General features: G+C 46.3%; 1 protein-coding gene across 1 annotated transcript in view; it reads right to left on the bottom strand.

Annotated features, from left to right (window-relative positions):
* Positions 1–1,000: 1,000 nt before the first annotated feature.
* Positions 1,001–18,398, bottom strand: part of LOC121551684 (xylosyltransferase 1-like) — a 74,338-nt gene continuing 56,940 nt past the window's right edge. Inside the window, exons 8-12 of the mRNA XM_041864399.2 lie at positions 13,125–13,226; positions 9,762–9,925; positions 4,805–5,000; positions 3,935–4,268; positions 1,001–1,479 (exon numbers count right to left, since the gene is read on the bottom strand). Of these exons, the coding sequence (XP_041720333.1) occupies positions 1,157–1,479; positions 3,935–4,268; positions 4,805–5,000; positions 9,762–9,925; positions 13,125–13,226 (1,119 nt within the window). The 3' untranslated portion in view covers positions 1,001–1,156. The remainder of the gene's footprint in view (positions 1,480–3,934; positions 4,269–4,804; positions 5,001–9,761; positions 9,926–13,124; positions 13,227–18,398) is intronic.

Here is an 18,398-nt window from a genome sequence, read left to right as displayed (position 1 = left end):
ATCCTAGAGTCAGTTTAGCCTCCCAGACAGCAGGTGGCGCCACCTGATGCTGAAGAGAATGTCTTGCCTCTTATTATCTAATTTCTTCTTGGTGTCAGTCTACGGCCCTTCTAACCTTCTTTACTACCTCCTGAGTTACGTCATGTTTGGTGTTGACAGGGTTCACACAGTAATCCAATGCATTCAATCTTCTCCCATACCCAAACACCATGTCTGCGTCCCAAATGGCACCCTGTTCCCTATATAGTGCACTACTTCTGCCCAGAGCCCTATGGTAGTGCACTAGTCACTGAGTGTACAACACATTGCTGCTGCTACTCTGTTAATTATTTATGCATAGTCACTTTAACTCTACCCACATGTACATATTACCTCAATTACCTCAACTAGCCGGTGCCCCCGCACATTGACTCTGCACCGGTAACCCCCCTGTATATAGCCTCCCTACTGTTATTTTATTTTACTTCTGTTCTTTTTTTCTCAACACTTTTTTGTTGTTGTTGTTGTTTTATTTTACTTTTCTATTAAAAAATAAATGCATTGTTGGTTAAGGGCTTGTAAGTAAGCATTTCACTGTAATGTCTACACCTGTTGTATTCGGCGCATGTGGCCAATAAAATTGGATTTGATTTGATTAAGAACAGCTCTCTAATATTGAGTTGCACCCCCCCTTTTGCCCTCAGAACAGCCTCAATTCGTTGGCTGTTGAAAGCGTTCCACAGAGATGCTGGCCCATGTCGACACCAACGCTTCCCACATTTGTGTCAAGTTGGCTGGATGTCCTTTGGGTGGTGGACCATTCTTAATACACACAGGAAACTGTTGAGCATGAAAAACCCAGCATACACAATCCATGTCTCAATTGTCTCAAGGCTTAAAAACCCTTCTTTAACCTGTCTCCTCCCCTTCATCTACACTGATTGAAGTGGATTTAACAAGTGACATCAATAAGGGATCATAGCTTTCACCTGGTCAGTCTATGTCATGGAAAGAACAGGTGTTCTTAATGTTTTGTACACTCAGTATATAGGGGGGAGCAATTTGGGACACAGCAGACCATCTCACGATAGCTATGGTGCACAACACACAAAAACGTTTCCCGTCAGTTCATCCTCCAAGCCATCGAGTGGCTGCAGCAGTAGCCGTGGCGACGGGGCTACCTAATCCGTCCGTTCCCTCGGGGCGGACCCAGATCAGACTTGGGGTCGGGACTGAGCGCGCTCCATCCCGTCTCCCGACACCGCTGCATAACGGGACACGAGCTAGGACCCTGAGAACACACGTCTGCCGCAGACCACACCCCCGCCAGGAGACGGTCCACCCAGCTCTGGAGCTCCGCCCCCGTCAGTGATGCGTTAAACTCCGCCTCCTCCACCTGTCCTAGGTGCACGGGGAGGTTGAGGATGGGGTTGAGGCCGTGGAAACTCTGCTCCATGTAGGAGTTATGGACCGGGCCGTTGTGGAACTTCACTGTGTCTTCTAGAGAGGGGAGGGAGGGAGGGAGGTAAGGGGGGGAGAGGGAGAGGGAGTGAGGGAGGTGAGAGAAGTAGGGAGGGAGGGGGGAGAAGGGTGATGGAGAGAGGTAGGGAGGGCGAGGGAGAGAGGGAGATACTCTATTTAAATTCCATCTAGGAGTTACAGGATAGGCCTTTGTGTCAAACAATGAGCTAGAAAAGAAGAGAATTTATGTAATAATGTTTATATCAATGTTCTAGTATTGTTATTTATTACATGAAGATTAAATCAGGTTGAGTGTTAACCAGCATTAACCAGCGTTGGCAGACATCCACATAGCAGATGTTCTGGCGGTGTTGTGAGAGGCTGTGTGTCACAGACTCTTTCTTACCATCCCAAGGTGACATATCGGTGACAGAAAGCGCTAATGATTATAGAAAGAATTAGCATTGATGTTGTTGCTAATGCCTGTCATTCAAAAGCGAGCCAACATGCGTAGCTGTGAATGCGTTTACTGTGAATGTGTGTGTGTGTGTTGTGTGTGGTGTTGTGTGTGTGTGGTGTTGTGTGTGTGTGTGGTGTTGTGTTTGTGTGTTCCAGGTGATGTACAGTGCATTCAGAAAGTATTCAGACCTCTTGACTTTTTCCACATTTTGTTACTCTAAAATTGATTAAATCGTTTTTTCCCCTCATCAATCTACACATAATACCCCACAATGACAAAGCAAAAACTGTTTAATTTTTTATTTTAGCTATTTATTACAAATAAAAAACTGAAATATCACATTTACATAAGAATTCAGAACTTTAGTACTTTGTTGAAGCACCTTTGGCAGTGATGACAGCATCAAGTTTTCTTGGGTATGACGCTACAAGTTTGGCACACCTGTATTTGGGGAGTTTCTCCCATTCTTCTCTGCAGATCCTCTCAAGCTCTGTCAGGTTGGATGGGGAGCGTTGCTGCACAGCTATTTTCAGGTCTCTCCAGAGATGTTCGATCAGGTTCAAGTCCGGGCTCTGGCTGGGCCACTCAAGGACATTCAGAGACTTGTCCCGAAGCCACTCCTGCGTTGTCTTGGCTGTGTGCTTAGGGCCGTTGTCCTGTTGGAAGGTCAACCTTCGCCCCAGTCTGAGGTCCTGACCGCTCTGGAGCAGGTTTTCATCAAGGATCTCACTGTACTTTGCGCCGTTCATCTTTGCTTCGATTCTGACTAGTCTTCCAGTCCCTGCCGCTGAAAAACATCCCCACAGCATGATGCTGCCACCACCATGCTTCACAGTGGGGATGGTGCCAGGTTTCTTCCAGATGTGATGCTTGGCATTCAGTTCAATCTTGGTTTCATCAGACCAGAGAATCTTGTTTCTCATGGTCTGAGAGTCTTTAGGTGCCTTTTGGCAAACTCCAAGCGGGCTGTCATGTGCCTTTTACTGAGGAGTGGCTTCCTTCTGGCCACTCTACCATAAAGGCTTGATTGGTGGAGTGCTGCAGAGATGTTTGTCCTTCTGGAAGGTTCTCCCATCTCCACAGAGGAACTCTAGAGCTCTGTCAGAGTGACCATCGGGTTCTTGGTCACCACCCTGACCAAGGCCCTTCTCCCCCGATTGCTCAGTTTGGCCAGGCGGCCAGCTCTAGGAAGAGTCTTGGTGGTTCCAAACTTCTTCCATTTAAGAATGATGGAGGCCACTGTGTTCTTGGGGACCTTCAATGCTGCAGAAATGTTTTGGTACCCTTCCCCAGATCTGTGCCTCGACACAATCCTGTTTCGGAGCTCTATAGACAGGTGTGTGCCTTTCCAAATCATGTCCAATCAATTGAATTTACCACAGGTGGACTCCAATCAAGTTGTAGAAAAATCTCAAGGATGATCACTGGAAACAGGATGCACCTGAGCTCAATTTCGAGTCTCATAGCAAAGGGTCTGAATACTTATGTAAATAAGGTATTTCAGTTTTTTATTTGTAATACATTTGCAAACATTTCTAAAAACCAGTTTTTGCTTTGTCATTATGGGGTATTGAGTGTAGATTGATTAGGAAAAAACGTTTACTTAATCCATTTTAGAATAAGGCTGTAACGTAACAAAATGTGGAAAAAGTCAAGGGGTCTGAATACTTTCCGATGGCACTGTATGTAGGGGAGGTGTCCAGGTTCTAGTGATCAGTCCAGTGTCAGTCCTCGAATTCCACTGGACTCCACACACCTGCTGTACCCACACATCATGGACATTTCCCCACAGCACCTATATTCAGACAGAGGTGTGTGTGTGTGGGTTAATACGTGACTGGGTGCTATATTTATCTATAGGCCTCGTGTTGACAGCAGAGGCAGAGAATGCCTTTGAGCGCTATGATTGTGTGTGTGTGTGTGTGTGTGTGTGTGCGCGCGCGTGTGTGTGTCCAAGTGCTTAGCTGTGTGTGTGTGTGTGTGTGTGTGTGTGTGTGTGTGTGTGTGTGTGTGTGTGTGTGTGTGTGTGTTTACCCTGGCGTATAGGTTGCTGGTCGTGGTACTCCAGGGGTGAAACCACAAAGCTGGTGGAGGCTAGTAGGTTCCAGTGATGCAGAACGCGTAGCGTCCACACACCGGGTCGTAACGGGAGGGTTAACGGGGGGCGGTAGTGTGTGTACTCTGCCCCGCCGTCCACCAGGATGTCGTACGTGGCGGCTATGACGTTGGTGGGGTCCACCCAGACGACGGTTACCGTGATGTTCTGCCCCCGGCCCCAGCGTTGCATGGCAACCGGCTCCTCCATGGGGCCCAGGAGGCTTCCGAAGTTCCTGAAGATTCTCTCTTTGGCGTCCCAGTCTGTACCCACCTGAGAGGAGGAGGGGTGGGTTGGGAGGAGCAGGGGGGATAGGGAGGGAGGGAGGGGGACAGAGAAAGAGACATATATATTGAGAGAGATCAATAAACAGAGGATTGATTTGAATGAATATGGAGATACTGTAGATTGAAGAAGAGAGAGTGAGAGAAGTGAAGGATTTACAGCAGACTAACCAGGGGAAAACACAGTCCCCTGAATGACACCCTGTGCAATACACTATTTTTTTTACGACTTGCCTGTTAACAAATGGTAATTTTAATTAGTATTTCAGCTATAACGTGACAGGACACATCCAGTACCACATGTCATCCCTAGGGGGCAGCAGCAACCTGCAGCAACCTGCCAATAAAGACACTTAACAACTCTAGTAACTCAGAGCCTGTTTCAGCATGGACAGAACCACCATCTATCTCTCTCCCAGGTACCAGGGATCAGGGATGCTAGAGGCTGCAGATGTTTGCAGAAGGTTACATTTAAAGTGTGTATGTGTGTGTGTATGTGTGTGTGTGCGGGCGTGTGTGTCTCACCTCTGCGAACTGTAGTCTGTTGAGTGTTTTCGTTGTCAGGGCCAGGGTGAAGTGGTTGCTATGGGTGACCCAAGTCTCTAGGGTCTCTAGCTGGCTGGTTGCTAGGTTACTAGCGTATTGACGAACCAGGTAGCCTTGGAACACGTCTGACAGGAAGTACAGGTGGACAGACACTGGGTGGCCCCTGGAGATATACCTGGGAAACCCCAAATATATACATACACAGTACAGTTACACACATATACACACACACCCAAATATCCACAGATATCCACCCAAATATCCACAGACAACCACCCAAATGTAGACAGACATCCACCCAAATATCCACAGACATCTGTAGTGGAATTTTACTGTGTCTTTCTGCTTACTGTGTCACACACTTATCATACATGTTTGACCTGTTGCATACTTAGAAAAGCGCCTGTTTTAAACAGACAGGGTGTCTGAGGTTTGTTCTCACAAGGAGAGTGGAAATATTGTCTGAACGCCCAGACTCTGTGGTTGCCAGGTGTTCTCCTCCTCTGCAGTCGGTCTCTGGGACCAAACGCTTCGCTGAGAAAGGATGCACTTGGCTATCTTTGTGTAACCCGTAGTGATAGCATAAATATGCTGAGGGGGAAATGCCTCATCAGAGCTTCTGACTAACCTCCGCACGGAGTGCTGTTTGTCTGTAATCTCTCCGCTGGCGTGAATAAACATCAATTAAAATGTAAAGCTTGACTTTGGGGTCCTTTGTGGTAATTTCCACAACACATCCACCCTAATGTACGCAGACACAGTCATGTTCACTTGATGGTATCAAACACACGTCAGAGCTAACTAAGCTGGAGTCACAGGAGCTTGTGAGGAACAGAGAGATCACTCTATTCTCAACCCCCCCCATACACACCCAACCAGCAACAAGTGTGTCCTTGTGCCTGTGTACACACCGCACCCAGAACCTACACACACAGTCCTCCCCACTACTTATACGACTGGAAAAAGCCAGTCTGAGAGACTGAGGCCTGTTTGTCTAAATGTAACAAGTTAATCTCCATATTTGATTTGGACCTCTTGCAACATACACATACACATACACACACACACGCACCTACGCAGACAGACAGACAGACAGACAGACAGACAGATAGAAAGGCAGACATACAGACAGACAGAGAGAGAGAGAGAGAGAGATATTTCTCTGCACTTTAGGCTGCATTTACATAGACAGCCCAATTCAGATATCTTTTCCACTAATTGGTCTTTTGACCGATCACATCTGATCTTTTCACAATCTGATCTGATCTTCCACCAATTAGGGGAAAAAAATATCTGAATTGGGCTACCTGTGTAAACGCAGCCATAGAGGCTGCATCCCAAATAGCACCCTATTCCATACTGTAGTACACTACTTTTGACCAGAGCCCATAGGGAATAGGGTGCTATTTGGGATGCGAGCAATGATCCCTAGATAACACCTAGCTCCTACCCTGGTAATGATGAGATCTGGTTTCCTCTGCTAGATAACACCTAGCTCCTACCCTGGTAATGATGAGATCTGGTTTCCTCTGAGTAGCTGAAGGACTGAAGTGTCAGAGCAGAGCAGAGGTGGTCAAATACCACACAGAAAAACATGTTGATGATGGAAAAGACAAGTGGCTACTTAAACTCTGTGGTCAGGAGATTCTGCACATTATGAGGGTGGAAAGTTTGCATTTTTTGGAACACGTCTGACAGGAAGTACAGGTGGACAGACACTGGGTGGCCCCTGGAGATATACCTGGGAAACCCCAAATATATACATACACAGTACAGTTACACACATATACACACACACACAAATATCCACAGATATCCACCCAAATGTACACAAACATCCACCCAAATGTACACACACACACCCAACCCCCCAAACCCCAGGCCCTGTCCAGAATCAACCCCTAGCCCCTAAACCCTAGGCCCTAAACAATAGGCTCTGTCCAGAATCAACCACTAGCCCCTAAACCCTAGGCCCTGTCCAGAATCAACCCCTAGCCCCTAAACCCTAGGCCCTGTCCAGAATCAACCCCTAGCCCCTAAACCCTAGGCCCTGTCCAGAATCAACCACTAGCCCCTAAACCATAGGCCCTAAACCCTAGGCCCTGTCCAGAATCAACCCCTAGCCCCTAAACCCTAGGCCCTAAACAATAGGCTCTGTCCAGAATCAACCACTAGCCCCTAAACCCTAGGCTCTGTCCAGAATCAACCTCTAGCCCCTAAACCCTAGGCCCTGTCCAGAATCAACCACTAGCCCCTAAACCATAGGCCCTAAACCCTAGGCCCTGTCCAGAATCAACCCCTAGCCCCTAAACCCTAGGCCCTAAACAATAGGCTCTGTCCAGAATCAACCACTAGCCCCTAAACCCTAGGCCCTGTCCAGAATCAACCCCTAGCCCCTAAACCCTAGGCCCTGTCCAGAATCAACCCCTAGCCCCTAAACCCTAGGCCCTGTCCAGAATCAACCCCTAGCCCCTAAACCCTAGGCTCTGTCCAGAATCAACCCCTAGCCCCTAAACCCTAGGCCCTGTCCAGAATCAACCCCTAGCCCCTAAACCCTAGGCCCTGTCCAGAATCAACCACTAGCCCCTAAACCCTAGGCCCTGTCCAGAATCAACCACTAGCCCCTAAACCATAGGCCCTAAACCCTAGGCCCTGTCCAGAATCAACCCCTAGCCCCTAAACCCTAGGCCCTGTCCAGAATCAACCCCTAGCTCCTAAACCCTAGGCTCTGTCCAGAATCAACCCCTAGCCCCTAAACCCTAAACCAGAGTTTCTTCTTTCTGGTCCTGCATGGGGACCCGAACTGGTGAACATTCTAGACACCTGATTCCACTAATCAACTCATCAGACGTCAAACCTTTTGATTAGCGGAATCAGGTGTCTAGAATGTTCACCAGTTTGGGTACCCATGCAGGACCAGGATGAAGAAACTCTGGTTTAGTCACTTGTGGAGATCTGAGAGGATTTTGATAGGTACAGTGCCTTCAGAAAGTATTCATACCCTTTGACTTATTCCACATTTTGGAATAAGCCTGAATTCAAAATGTATAAATTTTTTTTAAAAAAAACATTTCTCACACATCTACACACAATAGTCTATAATGACCAAGTGAAAACGTGTTTTTAGAAATATTTGCAAATGTATTGAAAATGAAATGAAGAAATATCTCATTTACATAAGTATTCACACCCCTGAGTCAATACTTTGTGGTTGCACCTTTGGCAGCGATTACAGCTGTGAGCCTTTCTGGGTAAGTATCTAAGAGCTTTCCACACCTGGATTGTACAATATTTGCCCATTATTATTTTCAAAATTCTTCAAGCTCTGTCAAATTGGTTGTTGATCATTGCTAGACAACCATGTTCTGGTTTTGCCATAGATTCTCAAGTAGATTTAAGTCAAAACTGTAACTCAACCATTCAGGAACATCCACTGTCGTCTTGGTAAGCAACTCCAGTGTATATTTGGCCTTGTGTTTTAGATTATTGTCCTGCTGAAAGGTAAATTTGCCTCCCAGTGTCTATTGGAAAGCAGACTGAACCAGGTTTTCCTCTAGGATTTTGACTGTGCTTAGCTCTATTCCGTTTCTGTTTATCCTAAAAAAAAACATAGTCCTTGCTGATGACAAGAAGACCCATAACATGATGAAGAGTGGTACTCAGTGATGTGTTGTGTTGGATTTGCCACAAACATAACGCTTTGTATTCAGGACATAAAGTGAATTTATTTTCCACATTATTTGCAGTTTACTTCATTGCCTTATTGCAAACAGGTTGCATGTTTTTGAATATTTTTGTCAATTAGGTTAGTATTGTGGTGTAGCTACAATGTTGATCCATCCTCAGTTTTCTCCTATTACAACCATTAAACTCTATAGCTGTTTTAAAGTCACCATTGGTCTCATGGTGAAATCCCTGAGCGGTTTCCTTCCTCTCCGGCAACTGAGTTTGGAAAGGCGCCTGCATCTTTGTAGTGACTGGGTGTATTGATACACCATCCAAAGTGTAATTAATAACTGCACCATGCTCAAAGGGATATTCAATGTCTGCTTGTTTTATTTTTACCAATCTACCAATAGGTGCCCTTCTTTGTGAGGCATTGGAAAACCTCCCTGGTCTTAGTGGTTGAATCTGTGTTTGAAATTCACTGCTCGACTGAGGGACCTTACAGATAATTGTATGTGTGGGGTACAGAGATCAAATCAAATCAAATTGTATTTGTCACATGAGCCGAATACAACAGGTGTAGACCTTACCGTGAAATGCTTACTTACAAGCCCTTAACCAACAATGGGGTGTTGTGTGTGGGACAGTGAGTGAGACAAAAATCTCAATTTCAACCATTTTAAAAATTCAGGCTGTAGCACAACAAAATTGTGAAAAAGTCAAAGGAGTGTGAAAACTTTCTGAAGGCACCATATCTATTCACCTAGTTTCCTCTGAGTTCCTGGAGGACTGAAGTGTCACGATCAGTTATTGTTATTGTGTGTAGGACAGTGACAAAAATACATCTCAATTTTAAATTCAGGCTGTAACACAACAAAAATGTGGAAAACGTCAAGTTGTGTGAATACTTTCTGAAGGCACCGTATAATCCATTGTCTTCAGACAGGTTATTGTTTGAACGTGACAGTGCAGACGGCTGTAAGACAGTGAGGTATAACAAGCAATGTGGGGATATTTTCCACCTGTCCCTCTGATAGGCTAGATGGGATTTTATTTCATATTACTAAACCTGTCCAAACCTTCTCCGCTCTGTACAAGTGTCTAGGGAGTAGGGGTTGGTTTTGGACAAGGCCCTATCCAATCCTTTTTGTTCTACCAGTGTGTACGGGTGGTGTTAGGGGTTGGTTTGGAATTGAGGAGTTATTCACACACACACAACGTACACACACACACACACACGCGCCCATACATCCACACCTTCCGGACTGACCTGCAGCTGTCGTCGTCGGCGTGGCCCTGCAGTGACATGGAGGCCCGTGATAGGCCCATGCGTGTGAAGGCGTGGTAGTGAGTGAGCTGGCTGTCTGATAGGCTGACTACGCTGTCCGTCTCATCATACACATTCTCCCAGTACGACTGGAGCCCTGGGGTGTCCTGGAGGACAGGAAGTAGTGTTATAGTAGAACCCTGGGGTGTCCTGGAGGACAGGAAGTAGTGTTATAGTAGAACCCTGGGGTGTCCTGGAGGACAGGAAGCAGTGTTATAGTAGAACCCTGGGGTGTCCTGGAGGACAGGAAGTAGTGTTATAGTAGAACCCTGGGGTGTCCTGGAGGACAGGGAGCAGTGTTATAGTAGAACCCTGGGGTGTCCTGGAGGACAGGAAGTAGTGTTATAGTAGAACCCTGGGGTGTCCTGGAGGACAGGGAGCAGTGTTATAGTAGAACCCTGGGGTGTCCTGGAGGACAGGGAGCAGTGTTATAGTAGAACCCTGGGGTGTCCTGGAGGACAGGGAGCAGTGTTATAGTAGAACCCTGGGGTGTCCTGGAGGACAGGGAGCAGTGTTATAGTAGAACCCTGTGGTGTCCTGGAGGACAGGAAGCAGTGTTATAGTAGAACCCTGGGGTGTCCTGCAGGACAGGGAGCAGTGTTATAGTAGAACCCTGGGGTGTCCTGGAGGACAGGGAGCAGTGTTATAGTAGAACCCTGAGGTGTCCTGGAGGACAGGAAGCAGTGTTATAGTAGAACCCTGGGGTGTCCTGGAGGACAGGAAGCAGTGTTATAGTAGAACCCTGGGGTGTCCTGGAGGACAGGAAGCAGTGTTATAGTAGAACCCTGGGGTGTCCTGGAGGACAGGGAGCAGTGTTATAGTAGAACCCTGAGGTGTCCTGGAGGACAGGAAGCAGTGTTATAGTAGAACCCTGGGGTGTCCTGGAGGACAGGAAGTAGTGTTATAGTAGAACCCTGGGGTGTCCTGGAGGACAGGGAGCAGTGTTATAGTAGAACCCTGGGGTGTCCTGGAGGACAGGGAGCAGTGTTATAGTAGAACCCTGGGGTGTCCTGGAGGACAGGGAGCAGTGTTATAGTAGAACCCTGTGGTGTCCTGGAGGACAGGAAGCAGTGTTATAGTAGAACCCTGGGGTGTCCTGCAGGACAGGGAGCAGTGTTATAGTAGAACCCTGGGGTGTCCTGGAGGACAGGGAGCAGTGTTATAGTAGAACCCTGAGGTGTCCTGGAGGACAGGAAGCAGTGTTATAGTAGAACCCTGGGGTGTCCTGGAGGACAGGAAGCAGTGTTATAGTAGAACCCTGGGGTGTCCTGGAGGACAGGAAGCAGTGTTATAGTAGAACCCTGGGGTGTCCTGGAGGACAGGGAGCAGTGTTATAGTAGAACCCTGAGGTGTCCTGGAGGACAGGAAGCAGTGTTATAGTAGAACCCTGGGGTGTCCTGGAGGACAGGGAGCAGTGTTATAGTAGAACCCTGAGGTGTCCTGGAGGACAGGAAGTAGTGTTATAGTAGAACCCTGAGGTGTCCTGCAGGACAGGGAGCAGTGTTATAGTAGAACCCTGGGGTGTCCTGGAGGACAGGGAGCAGTGTTATAGTAGAACCCTGGGGTGTCCTGCAGGACAGGGAGCAGTGTTATATTATAACCCTGGGGTGTCCTGGAGGACAGGGAGCAGTGTTATAGTAGAACCCTGGGGTGTCCTGGAGGACAGGGAGCAGTGTTATAGTAGAACCCTGAGGTGTCCTGGAGGACAGGGAGCAGTGTTATAGTAGAACCCTGAGGTGTCCTGGAGGACAGGAAGCAGTGTTATAGTAGAACCCTGGGGTGTCCTGCAGGACAGGGAGCAGTGTTATAGTAGAACCCTGGGGTGTCCTGCAGGACAGGGAGCAGTGTTATAGTAGAACCCTGGGGTGTCCTGGAGGACAGGAAGCAGTGTTATAGTAGAACCCTGGGGTGTCCTGCGGGACAGGGAGCAGTGTTATAGTAGAACCCTGGGGTGTCCTGCATGACAGGGAGCAGTGTTATAGTAGAACCCTGGGGTGTCCTGCAGGACAGGGAGCAGTGTTATAGTAGAACCCTGGGGTGTCCTGCAGGACAGGGAGCAGTGTTATAGTAGAACCCTGGGGTGTCCTGGAGGACAGGAAGCAGTGTTATAGTAGAACCCTGGGGTGTCCTGGAGGACAGGGAGCAGTGTTATAGTAGAACCCTGAGGTGTCCTGCAGGACAGGGAGCAGTGTTATAGTAGAACCCTGGGGTGTCCTGGAGGACAGGGAGCAGTGTTATAGTAGAACCCTGGGGTGTCCTGCAGGACAGGGAGCAGTGTTATAGTAGAACCCTGAGGTGTCCTGCAGGACAGGGAGCAGTGTTATAGTAGAACCCTGGGGTGTCCTGGAGGACAGGGAGCAGTGTTATAGTAGAACCCTGGGGTGTCCTGGAGGACAGGAAGCAGTGTTATAGTAGAACCCTGGGGTGTCCTGGAGGACAGGGAGCAGTGTTATAGTAGAACCCTGAGGTGTCCTGGAGGACAGGAAGCAGTGTTATAGTAGAACCCTGAGGTGTCCTGGAGGACAGGGAGCAGTGTTATAGTAGAACCCTGAGGTGTCCTCGAGGACAGGAAGCAGTGTTATAGTAGAACCCTGGGGTGTCCTGCAGGACAGGGAGCAGTGTTATAGTAGAACCCTGGGGTGTCCTGCAGGACAGGGAGCAGTGTTATAGTAGAACCCTGGGGTGTCCTGGAGGACAGGAAGCAGTGTTATAGTAGAACCCTGGGGTGTCCTGCGGGACAGGGAGCAGTGTTATAGTAGAACCCTGGGGTGTCCTGCAGGACAGGGAGCAGTGTTATAGTAGAACCCTGAGGTGTCCTGGAGGACAGGAAGCAGTGTTATAGTAGAACCCTGAGGTGTCCTGGAGGACAGGGAGCAGTGTTATAGTAGAACCCTGAGGTGTCCTGGAGGACAGGGAGCAGTGTTATAGTAGAACCCTGAGGTGTCCTGGAGGACAGGAAGCAGTGTTATAGTAGAACCCTGAGGTGTCCTGGAGGACAGGGAGCAGTGTTATAGTAGAACCCTGGGGTGTCCTGGAGGACAGGGAGCAGTGTTATAGTAGAACCCTGGGGTGTCCTGGAGGACAGGAAGCAGTGTTATAGTAGAACCCTGGGGTGTCCTGGAGGACAGGGAGCAGTGTTATAGTAGAACCCTGAGGTGTCCTGGAGGACAGGGAGCAGTGTTATAGTAGAACCCTGAGGTGTCCTGGAGGACAGGGAGCAGTGTTATAGTAGAACCCTGAGGTGTCCTGGAGGACAGGGAGCAGTGTGTGTGCTCTGTGTGTGTGTACGCTGTGTGTTCCACCCACCTGCGGATAAGGGCCAAATAGGAAGCTGTCCAGCTGGGTAACAATCTCCTGGTTCACGCTAGCCTCAAACTTACGGGCGAAAAACGTAGGCCTGGACGTTTGCTGTGGGGGAAGGAGGGAGAGAGACAGAGAGAGAGTATACATTTATTTATGTACATGTGTATGTGGTACTGTCTGATGTGGGGGTGGATGGAGGAGGAAGAGGAGAGAGTATATGTACATGTGTATGTGGTACTGTCTGATGTGGGGGTGGATGGAGGAGGAAGAGGAGAGAGTATATGTATCATGTGTATGTGGTACTGTCTGATGTGGGGGGTGTGGTGGGTACAGATGGTCACGGGTTGATGATGTCATGACTAGGGCTTATCTGCCATAGATACATAGATAATAAATGACTGTCAAATATCTGTCAGCTTTGATACAGCTGCTATGATGATTGTAATGATTGTTGCAATCTACCATGAGAAGCTTTTGTTGTAGTTCATATACACTGAGTGGACAAAACATTATGATCACCTTCCTAATAATGAGTTGCACCCCCACAGTTGTCAAGTTGGCTGGATGTCTTTTGGGTGGTGGACCATTCTTGATACACACGGGAAACTGTTGAGCGTGAAAAACCCAGCAGCGTTGCAGTTCTTAACATACTCAAACTATTGAATCTATATCATAAAAACAACTACATAATCTATACCATAAAAACAACTACATAATCTATACCATAAAAATAACTACAGTGAGGGGAAAAAAGTATTTGATCCCCTGCTGATTTTGTACGTTTTCCCACTGACAAAGACATGATCAGTCTATAATTTTAATGGTAGGTTTATTTGAACAGTGAGAGATCCAGAAAAACACATGTCAAAAATGTTATAAATTGATTTGCATTTTAATGAGGGAAATAAGTATTTGACATCTCTGCAAAACATGACTTAGTACTTGGTGGCAAAACCCTTGTTGGCAATCACAGAGGTCAGACGTTTCTTGTAGTTGGCCACCAGGTTTGCACACATCTCAGGAGGGATTTTGTTCCATTCCTCTTTGCAGATCTTCTCCAAGTCATTAAGGTTTCGAGGCTGACGTTTGGCAACTCAAACCTTCAGCTCCCTACACAGATTTTCTATGGGATTAAGGTCTGGAGACTGGCTAGGCCACTCCAGGACCTTAATGTGCTTCTTCTTGAGCCACTCCTTTGTTGCCTTGGCCGTGTGTTTTGGGTCATTGTCATGCTGGAATACCCATCCACGACCCATTTTCAATGCCCTGGCTGAGGGAAGGAGGTTCTCACCCAAGATTTGACGGTACATGGCCCAGTCCATCGTCCCTTTGATGCAGTGAAGTTGTCCTGTCCCCTTAGCAGAAAAACACCCTGTCACGATCGTCTTGAAGAGAAGTAGACCAATGCGCAGCGTGTTGAACAAACATACTTGACTTTATTACCGTCAGTGATAATAAGCACACTAAACAAAACAATAAACGACTCGTGAAGTCCACGGTGACAAAGACCGACAAGGAACAAAAACCCACAAACCCAAAGTGAAACACAGACAGTTAAATATGGCTCCCAATCAGAGACAACCAGCAAACAGCTGACACTCGTTGCCTCTGATTGGGAGTCACTCAGTCAAACATAGAAAATGACGAACTAGAACACCCAACATAGAAACAGAACACATAGAATGAACACACCCTGGCTCAACATAATGAGTCCCAGACCCAGGGTGTGACACACCCCCAAAGCATAATGTTTCCACCTCCATGTTTGACAGTGGGGATGGTGTTCTTGGGGTCATAGGCAGCATTCCTCCTCCTCCAAACGCGGCGAGTTGAGTTGATGCCAAAGAGCTCGATTTTGGTCTCATCTGACCACAACACTTTCACCCAGTTCTCCTCTGAATCATTCAGATATTCATTGGCAAACTTCAGACGGGCCTGTGCTTTCTTGAACAGGGGGACCTTGTGGGCGCTGCAGGATTTCAGTCCTTCACGGCGTAGCGTGTTACCAATTGTTTTCTTGGTGACTATGGTCCCAGCTACCTTGAGATCATTGAAAAGATCCTCCCGTGTAGTTCTGGGCTGATTCCTGACTCCCTTTAAGAGTGTGCTCCTAATCTCAGCTCGTTACCTGTATAAAAGACACCTGGGAGCCAGAAATCTTTCTGATTGAGAGGGGGTCAAATACTTATTTCCCTCATTAAAATGCAAATCAATTTATAAAAATTTTGACATGCGTTTTTCTGGATTGTTTTATTGTTATTCCGTCTCTCACTGTTCAAATAAACCTACCATTAAAATTATAGACTGATCATGTCTTTGTCAGTGGGCAAACGTACAAAATCAGCAGGGGATCAAATACTTTTTTCCCTCACTGTAGATCATCTATACCATAAAAACAACTATATCATCTATACCATAAAAACAAATATATCATCTATACCATAAAAACAACTATATCATCTATACCATAAAAACAACTATATCATCTATACCATAAAAACAACTATATCATCTATACCATAAAAACAACTATATCATCTATACCATAAAAACAAATATATCATCTATACCATAAAAACAACTATATCATCTATACCATAAAAACAACTATATCATCTATACCATAAAAACAACTATATCATCTATACCATAAAAAAACATGTAAATACTAAACCACTACTACTACTACTACTACTACTACTACTACTACTACTACTACTATTACTACTACTACTACTACTACTACTACTACTACTACTACTACTACTACTACTACTACTACTACTACTACTTTTACAATTAACTTTGTTGACTTTCAGCAAACACATTGGACCTTATATATTAAACGTTATATCAAGTAAAATGAAAAAGGTTCGGTTATATAAAGGTTATATAAAGGCCATATAAAGCTGATGTGGTAAAATACCACACATGAAAACATGATGCTGATGGAAAGATGTGTTTTTTTACTTTGTGGTCTGAAGATTCTGCATCTTCTTATCCTAATAATCTTGACCTGCTTACACCCGCACAACATGCAGTACTGCTTCCATATACCTTAGATTCATACAAACCAACATGTAAATCAACAACGTTGTCTACTACTAATAAATGAATAGTATTACATCAACTGCTCATACTACTTCTACTACTACTGCTATAATTTATACAGCGAACACATTGGACCTTATACATTACAGTACATCATGGTATATCAGGTTACATAAAGAAATAGATTTATAGTGACATTTTCATAGTGCAAATTAATTGTGCAAAGACTACCATCAACCTAATTTTAGTCTTGCAGAGTGATTGAATATTGTCGTGGTTTGAGATCTTCACAGAGTGTGAGCTAACGTTAGCTAATGCTCAATCACCTCAGCAGCTTGACTGTCTCGCCCTCTGAGACCATTCATGTGTTCATTTTAGTCATTTAGCAGACGCTCTTATCCAGAGCGACTTACAGGAGCAATTAGGGTTAAGTGCCTTGCTCAAGGGCACATCGACAGATTGTTCACCTAGTCGGCTCGAGGATTCGAACCAGCGGTTACTGGCCCAACGGCCAACAACGCTTCCTTCAGTCAGGAGGGAGATTCCTCCATCAATGCTTCCTCCGTTCTGAATAATATCTGTAGGTAACAACACATCTGCCACACTGATCCTCAACACGGGGGCCCCTCAGGGGTGCGTGCTCAGTCCCCTCCTGTACTCTCTGTTCACCCATGACTGCATGGCCAGGCACGACTCCAACACCATCATTAAGTTTTGCCGACGACACAACAGTGGTAGGCCTGATCACCGACAACGATGAGACAGCCTATAGGGAGGAGGTCGAGATCTGGCCGTGTGGTGCCAGGACAACAACCTCTCCCTCAACGTGACCAAGACAAAGGAGATGATTGTGGACTACAGGAAAAAAAAGAGGACTGAGCACGCCCCCATTCTCATCGACGGGCTGTAGTGGAACAGGTTGAGAGCTTCAAGTTCCTTGGTGTCCACATCACCAACGAACTATCATGGTCCAAGCACACCAAGACAGTCGTGAAGAGAGGCACGCGACAAAGCCTATTCCCCCTCAGGAGACTAAAAGATTTGGCATGGGTCCTCAGATCCTCAAAAAAATTCTACAGCTGCACCATCGAGAGCATCCTGACTGGTTGCATCACCGCCTGGTATGGCAACTGCTTGGCCTCTGACCGCAAGGCACTACAGAGGGTAGTGCGTACGGCCCAGTACATCACTGGGGCAAAGCTCCCTGCCATCCAAGACCTCTATACCAGGCGGTGTCAGAGGAAGGCCCTCAAAATTGTCAAAGACTCCAGCCACCCTAGTCATAGACTGTTCTCTCTGCTACCGCACGGCAAGCGGTACCGGAGTGCCAAGTCTAGGTCCAAAAGACTTCTCAACAGCTTCTACCCACAAGCCATAAGACTCCTGAACAGCTAATCATGGCTACCGGACTATTTGCACTGCCCCCCCACCCCATCCTTTTTACGCTGCTGCTACTCTGTTAAGTATTTATGCATAGTCACTTTAACTCTACCCACATGTACATATTACCTCAACTACCTCAACTAGCCGGTGCCCCGCACATTGACTCTGCACCGTTACCCCCCTGTATATATAGCCTCCCTACTGTCACTTTATTTTACTTCTGCTCTTTGTTTTTCTCAACACTTTTTTTTTTGTTGTTGTTTTATTCTTACTTTTTTGTTTAAAATAAACGCACTGTTGGTTAAGGGCTGTAAGTAAGCATTTCACTGTAATGTCTGCACTTGTTGTATTCGGCGCATGTGACCAATAAAATTTGATTTGATTTGATTTGATTTGATCTGTTTCAACTCCCAGATTACCATCTGTCCGTCAGCTCCCATCCCGACTGACTGACTTGCAGAATGTTTTATTGTTTTTTGTTCGAATGGCTTGTATGTGCAGCAATTAAGCTTTTAGCTGCCAAGTACGGCCTACATGAATGAATGAAATTAATGAATGTTTATTTTTTTCTCGTGTCAAATCGCCAGTTGGCAACCCATCCCTTATGGGATTGACACATAAACAAACATTACAATAATTCAGTGATAATTAAATGATCATTCTTCTTCCGGTGTTCTCTGCAGTTCGCATCGCATAAAGAGTGAAACAATTTAAAGGTAAAAATCTATACATAATAGTAAATAAGGTTATCCAAACAATAATTATATCCCTAGAGCAGTAAAATAATACACATACATACACACATACATACACACTGTATACTGTATATACACATACAGTAAC

This window comes from Coregonus clupeaformis, chromosome 35, assembly GCF_020615455.1.
Source record: "Coregonus clupeaformis isolate EN_2021a chromosome 35, ASM2061545v1, whole genome shotgun sequence".
Lineage (NCBI taxonomy): Eukaryota > Metazoa > Chordata > Actinopteri > Salmoniformes > Salmonidae > Coregonus > Coregonus clupeaformis.
This window is presented reverse-complemented; position numbering and strand designations above follow the sequence as displayed.